The sequence below is a fragment of the Lates calcarifer genome, linkage group LG19 (genome assembly GCF_001640805.2).
Source record: "Lates calcarifer isolate ASB-BC8 linkage group LG19, TLL_Latcal_v3, whole genome shotgun sequence".
Classification (NCBI taxonomy): domain Eukaryota; kingdom Metazoa; phylum Chordata; class Actinopteri; family Centropomidae; genus Lates; species Lates calcarifer.
In genome coordinates this window covers 22,483,448-22,495,870 of record NC_066851.1, presented here as the reverse complement: position 1 = coordinate 22,495,870, position 12,423 = coordinate 22,483,448, and the positions used below count along the sequence as shown (strand labels likewise).

Genomic DNA, 12,423 nt, shown 5'->3' with positions numbered 1-12,423 from the left:
ACAGATTCACATTTATCTAGTAACAACAAAAAACAGCTCCCAACTCCATATATTTACTTACTTATCACCATATTTAGTAAACATAGATGAATCCAGTAATTATTTCTAAAATAATTTATGAAGTAAAGAAGATTTAGCAGTCCAAAGACTCAAAGATATTCAGTGTACTGTATGTACTTTTTAGAGTATAGTCACCAGTCTGTGTTAAATCTGCGACACTAAATCACTGGAATAAACCCTCCAATAAACACATCAGGTTCACATGAAACTGGAGCCAATTTGTCCAATTCATTAACAGTAACAGGACACTACATTTTAACAAGCTCATTCACTAACTCACTGTGGATAACAGCGTTCGCTAAATGACTGAAATGTAAATATTTGTACAGAAAAATCATCGTGTGTGAGCCTCAGGCCAATTTAAATAAAGGCAGAGCTGTCATCACAATTATCTCCTTCCTGCTGACGGCAATTTACCAAAACCCCCAAAAGCTTTTCAGACAGCCTGAATAAGCTTGAGGAGGAGAGACATCTCATCTACTCCAGCGTTTACCCAGCATCCCCCTCTCTCTCTCTCTCTCTCTCTCTCACACACACACACACACACACACACACACACACACACACACACACACACACACACACACACACAGAGCAGCTCCGTTTCACTCTGAGAGGATTAATGCCACTGGAAACTGCATTTGATGATGTGTTCCTTCTCCATGCACCTAAACACATCTCTCTCTCTCTCTCTGCCTGGCTGCCTACAGTTTTCTCTCCATTCTTTCCCTCCATCCTGTTCATTAGGGCTGGGGTTTGAAAGCAAGTATCAAATCCACTTATTAAATCTGAATCCTTTCAGATCCACTTATTAAATCTCATTAAGTTTTGCTTTCTAATTTGCAAGAAACTAAAGTTGTTTGTGATCAGCTGTTGAGAAGAGAAGCCAGAAATACTGCAGGGTTTCAGTGGCAGCTACTAAATTAATTAACATTAGCATTAAGCTAGCCTAATTAATGTTGACAACCTGTAGCTCCAAACTAAAACTAAGCTGAGCAGCAGAGGATGTTGATTATTGATTGATACAGATTGTTCTGACACGGGGAAATAACAGCTGGAACAAACTGATTTTATACAAAACTTCTTGATGTCTACACTCTGTTGAGACATTACAGAGTGATGCATCTTTTCACTCATAAACAATCTTTGGCAGAGTCCAGTCAGCTCTGGAGAGAGCACATCAACCAACAGACTTCAGTGGAGCTGTTACACGATTAACATTAATTAGCTACAGCTGATATGATCTACCATCTGCTTCATTGGTCATTTTAACTATATTTAAGCTGCTAACGTTAACTGTGTGTCTTCAACATCTCAGGAGAGATAAAAGGTAAGAGATTCGTTAGCGACATAGCGTATTCAGACAGAGAGTATTTTGCTGGAAGCAGATCCAAACACAGCAAAAAGTTTGTGTCTGCTCACCTGTTCTTGATTTATTTTCCAAACCTATATTTGATGCTGAGATGAAGGGGAGGGATTAGGATCATTCCTTTTCCCACAGTAATTTGAAAACCAATAAAGTGCAGCTTCACTAACCTCCAGGCTAACACTCGTCAGTTTTTTCATTTTCAGTCCATTAAGTTTTGTATATAACATCCGCAAATGTAGCCACTTGGTTGTGTTGACTGTAAGCACTGGTGTGGGTGTGTGCAGGAGTTAGACAGTAACAATGTGAAGTGTTTATGTGTGAAAGGGTGTGGGTGTGTAATTACTGAATTACTCTATGTGCTCTGTTCTATTTACTTGTACAAGAACAACATGATTTTTTTTTATTGTGTTTGTTTCAAATCTCACTACTGCTCATTTTTAAAGAACTATATAACTGTAAACAAGTTGATTTCAAATGTATTATGAAATACTGGTGAAAATTCTGCTAATCTGTCATATAAAGGCTTTTTAAATGTATAATTAGTTGTTTAAAATGGATGTTTATTTGTAACAAATGCTTATTTTTGCCACCTTATTGTCCTATTTTTGGTATAAAACCTCAACAAAATAAACAGAATAAAGATTTAAATCTGTCTTAGTATTTTTTTTTGTTCATCCACTTCCTCTGTTTGCAGTTTCAGGACTTATTGACATATACCCTTTACAGTGACATTATCATCTTAATAACTCAGGAGAGAAATGTCACATAATTTTTTTTAAATCATTATGCAGTATTGACCTCTAAAGTGACACCCCTTTTTATTGAGATTTATGCTGTTGAAAGTCAATTTTCTGCTCCCCTTATTCCCAAAGCCAATTCCTCTCTCACAGCTATATGTTATTAAACTCTGTCTCTCCTGTCCAGTCATAATTCATTTAGCAGCGCTGCTCAACACAGGAAAGGCCTCCACCACCTCCACCACTGCTGCTGCTTGGGAAAACGCTGAAAAGCAGAGTAATGAAGCCAGTTTTTCCATCTATAAAAAAAATGCAGTCCTTTAATTTGACACAGTATTTCCCCCCCAAAACAACCTGCTCTGCTTCCTTCGCTCTACAACCTGCACCACAATCATAACTCCGGGCCAAAACACAGAAGCCTGGATCACACCCTAAAATTACACCCACGAAACGCTGTAAGAAAGGGGAGTTACCGCCGACCACATTATGAAGTTTACACAAAAAAAATCTGAAAAAGTCAGTTTCCTTATAGAGCAAAAACACACAGACGACAAACCCTGTAATGTTAGGAATAAATGTGAAATTTCATTTCTTCAGTTAGAACCTAAAATGTGCTGCTAATGCGTAACAGATTGTTTATTGATCTTTCTACCTCTTAAAAAGAAGACAGCTGCTGATATTCTACATTAATGTGGAGCAATTCTTTAAAAACAGGTTATAAATGTGCAGTTTCATTTTTTAAAAACCCCTCAGTAATTTCCTTAAAACAGCTGGGGAGTGTAATTTTAAGAAAGTGTTACTCAAATGGGAGAAAACTGCGCATTTGTTGGGGACTATTTCCAGCTGCGGATTAATCCACATTTGACGCTCTACTGAGTATTTGGGGCAGCAGGATGTTGTATGTGGGAGCGATTAAAAAAATAAACTACAGTGTGTGTGTGTTCATGGTACTGACGATGTCCGTGTCATTACAGTGAGGCTCGCTGATGTGTTTTTAATAGCTTTTACAACAATATGTGATGCTCTGCGGCACAGAGGAATAAGATATATCAGGCTTTAGATCCACAGGTTCAATTCATTAATGGATTCTGGTCCTTTTGTGGGATTTGTGGATAACAGGAAAAATATAGAATAAAGCCAGAATTATTGTTTAAATGTTTATACTGTATGCACTAATTAGGAAAATTATATCTACCAACCACAACGTCAAGTTGAAATCAAACTGACTGGACCTCATACTGCCAAGAAATTTAAAAAAAAGTACATTTCTTTCCTCAAATGTGTCCTTAAAGATAAATTTAAATAAAACAGTTTCAAGGAGTGCACAGAGTCTGGAGTCTGGCTCTGACAGAGCCTGAACCAGTCTGTTGTCCATTTTGTCAGCAGTTTAAACTGGCTGACAAACTGATGCCAGGAGCCAAATGGGAATCACCTTGGTGCAAAAAGGGTTTAAACAACACTATCAATGCCAAGTTACAGGACAAATTGTTGGCAGTTTTGTGGAGACCAGAAGCTCGTTGGCCGCTTAAAGATACGGTATATTTCTGCCAAGTAAGTGCTGTAGCTCTCCTAGTGGGACTAAATTAGATATAATCCAAACAGGTTGAAGTATCAGAATTGTGTTTCTTAGACTTAAAGCATTCATAACAACACCTCTGTGGTCTTTTGCCAAACATTATTTCACCTCACTACAGCCACACACACACAAGAAAAACAGTAGAAATCCTGGAACTATGTAACACATAGATGTTTTTTCCTCCATTTGGCCTCCCTCCAGGCTGAACTAGGTCCTGACTAATGGGCCTTTACAGCCAACACAGCTTTACTGTCTGGGTTACTGAGCTATTGAAAGACCACCCCTTCAAACACTGAGGGAAAGGGTGGGCGTGAAGAGCCGGAGCAAAGAAAAACTGGGTCGTGCCTGCGTGAGGGAGCGAGTGTAAGTACAGCGAGATGAAGAGATAGAGATTTATAAGGCTTAAGAAAAGTGCAGGAAAGCAGTGAATGGCAGGAGAAACTCACCACCATATATTATGTGATATACTCTGACTCTGGGGACAGCTACTGACCAGACTTTGGTGTATTACAGGGGTGTTGCTGGTCCAAAGATTTAAGTTTTGTTCCCAGACGAGGAATCAATTTTACAGCAGTGACATTTTCAAAATTGCAGCAACCATCAGGGGAAGAAAAAAAACTGCACATCATCAGTCACAGCCTTAAACTGCAGGGTATTAGTGCTGTGAAAGCAGTTTATATACATTATAGACACGTACTTAAGCAATTTTCAGAAAGATTCTTGATGATGTTTGCGTTTATTCTCATCTTATTACAGAGATTTGTTAAGTAATCTGGATCAGGAGACTGCTTCAGGTTTGTGACTGCATCTTAAATCTACATGCGAAGGCCAGGAACAGTGTTTCATATCTGGGTCCAGGTTTGAAAAAGCTCAGGAGTGAAGGGAAGATGACGAAGGTGGGACACTTACTGCCTGGGGCTTGGTCATCCTGGTCATCCGGGAAAAGATCGTCCAGAGTCTCTTTACTGGACTCGGAGTCCTTCTCCTCCTGAGAAGGGAGCGAGTGAAGAAAGAGAGAAGGAGAGCAAAGACAGAGGTGGAAAAAGGAGGAGAGATTATGCATGAAGTGACTCAATGTTTTCTAAATCCACAAAAGAACATTACAAACTTATCTGCTGATGCAGTCGTTCTGTTCTCTGGATCCAGTCCGGTATATTTCAAAGCACTTAAAGTACTTGAGATCATTTATATTGATAGCTTTCATTCGTCTCTGCTGCTGATAAAGTGTTTAGGAAAGTGACTAAAAAAAGCCAAAAATATCAGGAATCAGTGAGAGAGAGGGTGCAGCAGCTTTCAAAGGAATGGGAGCTACACAAACAAAAAAAAAAACCTGAGCTCAATCAGATACTTTACACAAATAATTAAACTAGAAGACGCTCACAGTGACTGATGAAGCCCAGCTGCAGTCAGAACTATTAATTAACCACTTGAGCACATTTTGGCTGTTTCTTTGATTTACAGAAAGTGGAGTTACAGGAATTCTTGATACTGCAACAGAGTATCCCCCCTCCTCACTCTGGAGTTTCTATGATTTGAAACCTGAAGAACCTGAGGACTCACAGATGGGGACAGGTCCTCGTCATACTTCTTCAGCTGGTTCATGAACTCCAGGTGCTTCTTCTCCTCCTCCAGCTGGGCCACGCTCTGCTCGCTCTTCTGCAGTTTCTGCTGCGTCCCGGCCAGCTCGTCCCTCAGCCACTGGTTCTCCTGGCAGAGCCGACGCACCTGAGCTCGCAGCTTCTGCTTCTCCGACTCCACCGAGCTCAGGTGACTCGACAGCGCCATCATCACCTGGGTGAGGAGGAGAGGGGTTCTTTGAAACACCAGAGTCAATCAGAGTCCTACAATGTTCATCAACACAAATTATACTGCAACGTCTAAATATAATGAGATATAGTGAGAGATTCAGCAGCAGCATCATGTGTAAAGTAGGATCATAAAACTGCCTGGGAGAAGAGAACATTCCCCACCAGAACTAAATATATGTACACTAATGCTACTGTGAGGCAGTTTGGGGAAAAGCATCCACCTAATAGCATATGGTCTAAGGTGAAAATCTGGGAGGAGTGTAATTAGACAGAGTCTGAGGTGCAGAGACATTAGAGCATGAAAAATGATGCGGAAAAATATGAATCAGACTGTACTTCACCACAACTGCAGCAAATATCTGGAGGTAGATATCACAGTGGTGTATTGTATATTTATTAGATGAAGCCTGCTGGGAGAAGGAGATGAGGGACTAAAGCATCAACAGTGACTCATCTCTGACTCATAGGCCAGTGTTTGCCAACTGAGCAGTGACGCAACCAACCGATTTAAAGTTTCTCTGCAAATCTGCATTTTTAGAATGTTCTGAACTGCTCTCTTTCTTTAGGGGGATTTTAGAAATGCTTGTGTTCTCCCAACAGTCCTCAGAGAACATAACAGCTGAGACGATTAGGCGATGGACAGAAAAAGCCAGATATTCTCTGATTCCAGCCTCTCAAATGAGATGATTTGCTGCTTTTTTCTGTCGTATATCACTGTCAACTGAAAACAGTCTGTGAGCATGCTTTATTTCCTGGTCTGTTGTAATGTGTATTTCTACAACAGGACAAATTGCTGTCAGATGAAGACCAGTCGGCACCAGCAGCATTTTTTCAAAGGGTTTCTAGTTTCTTTTTGAAGTCTTACATACATATAACTCATGCATGTATCCACACCTGCAACCCCTCTATTGGAGCCTGCTTGAAAAATATTTTCATCCGTATGATATGAGTCAGCCCAGCGACGTTTTATGCCTGGTATGATTTTGACCCAACAGTAGGTGATAAATCTGTGTGCTAAAAAAAAAAATAAATAACTGTCAAAAAGCCCCAGCAACAAAACCTGCAACCTTATCTGTTGCAGGTGTAGAGATGATACACCAGAGGAAACTTTCTGAGTTAAATCCTGAGTTTCACTTTTTGACTAAAGGATGAGCCAGAAATGTCAAAACCAACAACCACTGTCTGAACATCTGTGTCACATCCTGTGGTCGTCATCGGTCATTAAAAAACAAAAAAAAAACAAAACCCTGGTTTAGTCAAAATGTTTACATGCAGCATTTCAGATGAACAAGTAAAAATACTTCTCTGGTACACACCCTTCAACAATAAAAAGCAGTTAAATCTGTGCTGAGATGTTTGATTCTCACAGGAATCCTCTATTCATCTTAGACATTTCAAATTACACCACAACAATTATTACATGTTAAATAGCTGCATGCATGTTAAGGCTGGGGAATATGTTGTAAATCAATCATAATGATATGCACATTTCTCTACTATTAGGTGCAAAATCACTTATAAATTAGTAAAATATCAATGAAGAAATGAACTTCTTTGCATTACATGAAACAAAACCCTTCACACATCTTAAATAAAACCTGACATAACTACTTTTGATGGCTTTTAATATATTATAATGATTCTTCCCTGAATATTCCCAGGTCTGCTTTAGCTTAGCATCATCAGTATTATTTGTTTATGGTACTTCCTGAATCATGTTACCTTCAGGGAAAATCACAAGAGCAGGTGGCTCTATGTGGAGAACTGGGCCAAACATACAGATGGTTAAAAAATGAGGACAAAAATGGACCAAAGAACAACTGAATTTATTTCTATATTTAAATATGCAAGGTTAAATCCTGTGGGTCTTTAAGCATTTAAAAATGTAACATCTGTCATGAATAAAAACATTTAATGGCCTTAAACTTTAAAAGAATCTTAAATGCTACTGCTGCTAACTTCTTGTTTGTTTTTATTTCTCTGCTTTTAAATGTGCATTGATTATTATTCATTATTAAAAACCAAATAAAATATTAATAATATTAATATATCAGTACCACAGCCAGCCAACTTCCCAGTTTGTGGAGAGCTGTAGGTTCGTACCTGTGCCTCGCTCAGCCCGAGCTCCAGCATCTCCAGGGACTTGCGGATCATGTGGGACTTCTCCTCCACCAGGACGCCCTCCTCGTCCTGCTTCAGGCATCGCAGCGTACCCAGCAGGCCTTCCAGGATGGAGTGGTGCTCCTGCTTCAGGGCCTCCAGCCCCTGGATCACCTGCTTGGTCCGGGAGATGATCTCATCCTGGGACAGTTTCTCCCCAGGGTCCTCCTCCTCCTTCACGCACACCATGGTGGACATGTCCTCACGCATCCTGCAGTTTTTCAGCAGAGGAAAGAAAAAGGTCAACATCATAAAGATATATTTATATCATAATGCAGTTAGACCGTCAGACAATTCAAACCAAGAAAATTCAGTAAACATTGTGTACAGGCTGTATAAAATTCATTTGGCTTGGATGTCCTCAAAAACCTTAAAGAGTACAAAAATAAGAGACTGTATTGAATGCAGGAGAGCAAATTATTCTCTAAATTTAGACCAAATCAAGGAAACTAAAAGCAGCTTGTTGTCATCTAAACACCCATGACATTAGCATCCACTCGTCTTATGACTTCTACGCTTGTTTAGTCCTGACAGAAAAACAAATTACATTTAACGCAACAAAGGTTTAATCAGGGTGAACGTTTGCAACTGTAACAGCTATAAAAAGATCAGAGAGGACCACCAGGAAAAAGGGGAAAGTCACTTTACAGAGCAACAGATTTGAGTTCATCTGCAGTTAGCAGCCTTTTACAGCCAGGCCAAACAACACTAACTTAAATGAAAGTGTGTTTGTGACAGGACGGCTCCTGGTTCAGGAGGTCTGGGTGGTTCGGGTTGAGAGAATGCAATAAGGAATGTTCTTGCTTCTCTCTAAAATTCAAGGTGAACCACCTGCTGTGTGTGAAAAGCCCAGTACACGGCGTCACGGCAGAAAAAGCAGGATAAACACAGGTTAAATGCAGCAGTGTTTGTAAAATGCTGTTTGAGGTGCTCTAAAAAAAACTGAGGAGTCATCACTTATGAAGCTTTAAGAAAAACAGGGACTTAAACCTTGCTGCCTGCTGACAGGTCAAATCCTGATCTGAGGCTTTGTCGGCTGTGTGTGGTTTGAAGATAACAACAGAGATGAGGTGAGGACTGTCAAACAGGAAAACTCTGAGAGGAACTGGTAGAAAACATTTCAGATTACATGACGAGCAACATTACTGTACATCACTGCTGTACTATATATTTGTTTTATTGACTGTGGAGCGTCAGATCCTCTACACAAGTACTACAAGACAACATAAACAAACAGTTGGAGGCTCCTGTGTTCTGCTCTGTAAAATTCCTGTTTCTCAATGGAGTCTGGTAGTATTTTTGTTGTCAAACACTGATAATAACAATCTGAGTGAGTCAGTGGCAACCAAGCACTGTAGTGGATGTACTTTCATGTAGGTAAATGCCCATTGGATTACACTGCAGCAGCTGTTCGTAGTTGGCAGGGTACAATGTTCTTATCAATACCACACCCTTTCCACTGTTTTTGTCCCTATCAATCATTTACACCCAAAAAACAGCATTTATTAGCTTCACCAGTTTCTGGCTCGACTGAAAACAACTGAAATAAGACACAAATCTTTAAAATGAGGTGAAATAATTCAGTTTTAGTCTGGTACATTAATCCTCCACTGCAGTTACCCACCCTAAACATTCACATTCATGATTACAATATCTGCCATTAGTCATCAGCTTCTTAGTGCTGCCATAATGCAGTCATAGCACATAATCAGATCTTGAATGAGCCTTGGTGATTAAGGAAGTACTGTATCACACTATCATGTGCAGGAGATAAAACGGATGATATTACTATTAGCAAAAACACTGCAAGTTAATATTTGTTCTTTGACATTGTCCCTCACTCGCTCCCTGTGCGCTCCTTCACACTCCATCCTGACTTTCTTCGTTTTGTATTCATTACACACACACACACACACACACACACACACACACACACTTAAGAGGATTATGACTGAGCGCTTTGGCAGCACTTGTAGCGAGCTGCCTAATAAATCTCCACGAGCACACCAGACTGAAGCTGCAAACACTCTCACACAGCTGAATAATTACAGAAACACTGGCTGAAGTTATGTTTCACTGCATGTCTCTGTGGAAAATACAGAAATGAAACTCCTGGGTGTGACTGAACGAACAGTGAGTCTTGTCCTTGATGTTGTGTCCAATGCCCACCTCGGTATAAAAGCTGCTACGGTACCAGGTGAAGACGGCAGACTTGTCCTGAGCTGCCTCAGATTTCACATTTCAGTTCAAGTGTGGGCAGAAGAAGAAAAAAAAAACACACAATAAGCTGAGGATCGCCCTGAGCAGACAAGGCAGACGGAGGAAGGGCTGCAGCCCTGATCGCTCCATGTGACTCAGCAACCGGCCTGCAGCCTATCAGCTGACAGCAGAGCAGGAAGCTGACGCTGTGGGAAGGAGGAGGTGGAAAACAGCAGCTCCAGGTGAGCAGCACTGAGCAGCACCGGGGGGGATTTTCACCGACATTAACTTGAAACAGCTACATTATGCAGAAAAGCTATTCCAAATGTGTTATTTACAAACAGCCATAAGGCTTGTAAAGCAAAATTATGCATGGTTTGTTTGTGTTTATGTTCCATTTCTAATTCTACATCAGGTCCAAATGACACTTGAATAATGTAATTACCTTCTCATGAATGCCTCCAGATAAAGACAATGGGGTGAAACTAATGACTATTGTCATTATGGATGGTGGAGAACAGTCTCCTCCTCACTGGTTTTGTCTATTATTACTCACAAATAACCTTCAGTTCTTTTTAAGGGCATGAGGAGGAACATAAATACAGCCTGTACTTAAACTTACAGTGTTAAATTATATTGTATGTGGTCCTTTTGGCAATGTACTTAAATTGTACCTAAAAAGCATTTTTCATCTGGTTACAAGTCTGTTGTTGCACCTGTAATTACAGCTGCATCTAACAATTATATATATAAGAAAAGCAGCAAATCCTCACACTGAAGCTGGAACTAGGTAATATTTTGCATTTGAGCTCAAAAATTACTTAAACAATGAATTGATTATAAAGCTGGTTAATTTCCTGTGGACTGAATGACTAATCAATAGACCAACTAATTCAGCTTTAAAAAGAAAGTTTCTTTGGATAATACTAATTTATGGGCTGCAACTAACGGCTATTTTAATCATTAATTAATTGAAATTGTATTTTTTGGAATAATAAGTTGATCATTTAGTCTGTAAAACTGACATGGAAAACAAAGAAGAGGAGTGAATATTCAGATTTAGAGCATGAAATGGTTCGTTTCAGGTCTATACTTCTAAATACTGTAATAATAACAGTCATATCTGAGAGAAACTTCAACAGTGGAGTTGTTAAATGATATTGCAGAGAACAGAGAGTGCTCTGATAGTAAGAGCTTGTGAAGCTGGAATAACCTACTGCTGAGGCCTGTAATCTACCAATTAATTAGGAAAATGCTCATAATATAAATTAATACCAGTGTTTCCTTCATATCCATTCAGCAGCCAGTTCCTCACTGTGGTAAATGAGCTGAAAACTGACATGCAGATCTTATTACACAGCTCACTGAGGAGGAAAACACACAAATATCAAAATAAAAGCCGTTCTTACACTGGAACAGCTACACCATCAAAATTAATCCCTGAAAGCAACACGCTGTGAACGGGTATCAATCCAAACTTAAAGCTTTAAACCCCGACAACACAGAGCAAGGTCAATTTTTAAACCACTGGAAAAATCCCAAACTGCAAAGGACTAGAGAGACAACAACTATCACTGCGGGCGGCGTAATACAGAAGTGAAAGTGACAGCACACGCCTTTCTTCCTGCTCTGATCCAACAATCTTTTATTTCTGGCATCAGATGAGTCTCAGAGACAAAGCACCACAGGGAAAGGCAGAGAAAACTATTTCTGATGTTAACTTTTGAAATGTAAATAGCTTGCTTGAAGCTTGAGCGCCCGGGGGGACGCTGCAGCTCTTAATATAAGCAGGTTTTACAGCAGTGATACAGTATGAGGCGATGGGGAGGCTGAAGACAAATGTGCTGGTGGGGAGGGTATATTGTGGATGAGGAGGGGGTGGGTTTGGGACCAATGAAAAAGAGGAACAGTGAGTGCTCGCTCTGGGCTTCTGCATGAGGATGGAGCCCGGCAGCAGGACGAGCAGCGCCGAGAAGAACAATCTTAGTCAGCGATGTGTGGGCAGATAGTCGTTAGAGGATGAGAGCTGCGAGCCATAATCATATTTAAAGAGAGAGAGAGAAAGTTTCACAGACACTTTGCTGGTTAAAACTACTGGACTTTTCATCACAATCACCTTGCGACAAACTCACAGACATACCTTTGTTTGGCTGCTCATGATTCAAATGACACAACAGTTGCTCTACCTGTATCCTGTCAGTGCAAACACTGCATCTGCTGTTTAAAAAACTCTGCTGCTCACAAAGAGATGTCGGGTATAAATAGCTCAGAGAACTGGGTAGGGTAGTTAACAACAGCAGCTAATTCAGAGAACAACACACCACACCACAGGAGTAAACCACCCAGTTTGAGCTGTTTTTTTGCAGAGAAAACAAAACAGCTACGAGCACTGAGTGACTGAAAACAATAAAACACAATACTCTCCAGACTTCACACTGACACTGACAACATTGTGTTGTTGTGACAATCCATTACTCTGTGTATTAATTATGTTGTGCTCTAATTTTAGACTTT

General features: G+C 40.1%; 1 protein-coding gene across 1 annotated transcript in view; it reads right to left on the bottom strand.

Moving 5' to 3' along the window:
- Nucleotides 1-10,036, bottom strand: part of klc1a (kinesin light chain 1a) — a 39,411-nt gene extending 29,375 nt beyond the window's left edge. Inside the window, 4 exon segments of the mRNA XM_018676071.2 lie at nt 4,652-4,730; nt 5,303-5,533; nt 7,654-7,921; nt 9,880-10,036. Of these exon segments, the coding sequence (XP_018531587.2) occupies nt 4,652-4,730; nt 5,303-5,533; nt 7,654-7,920 (577 nt within the window). The 5' untranslated portion in view covers nt 7,921; nt 9,880-10,036.
- Between the last annotated feature and the right edge of the window lie 2,387 nt (nt 10,037-12,423).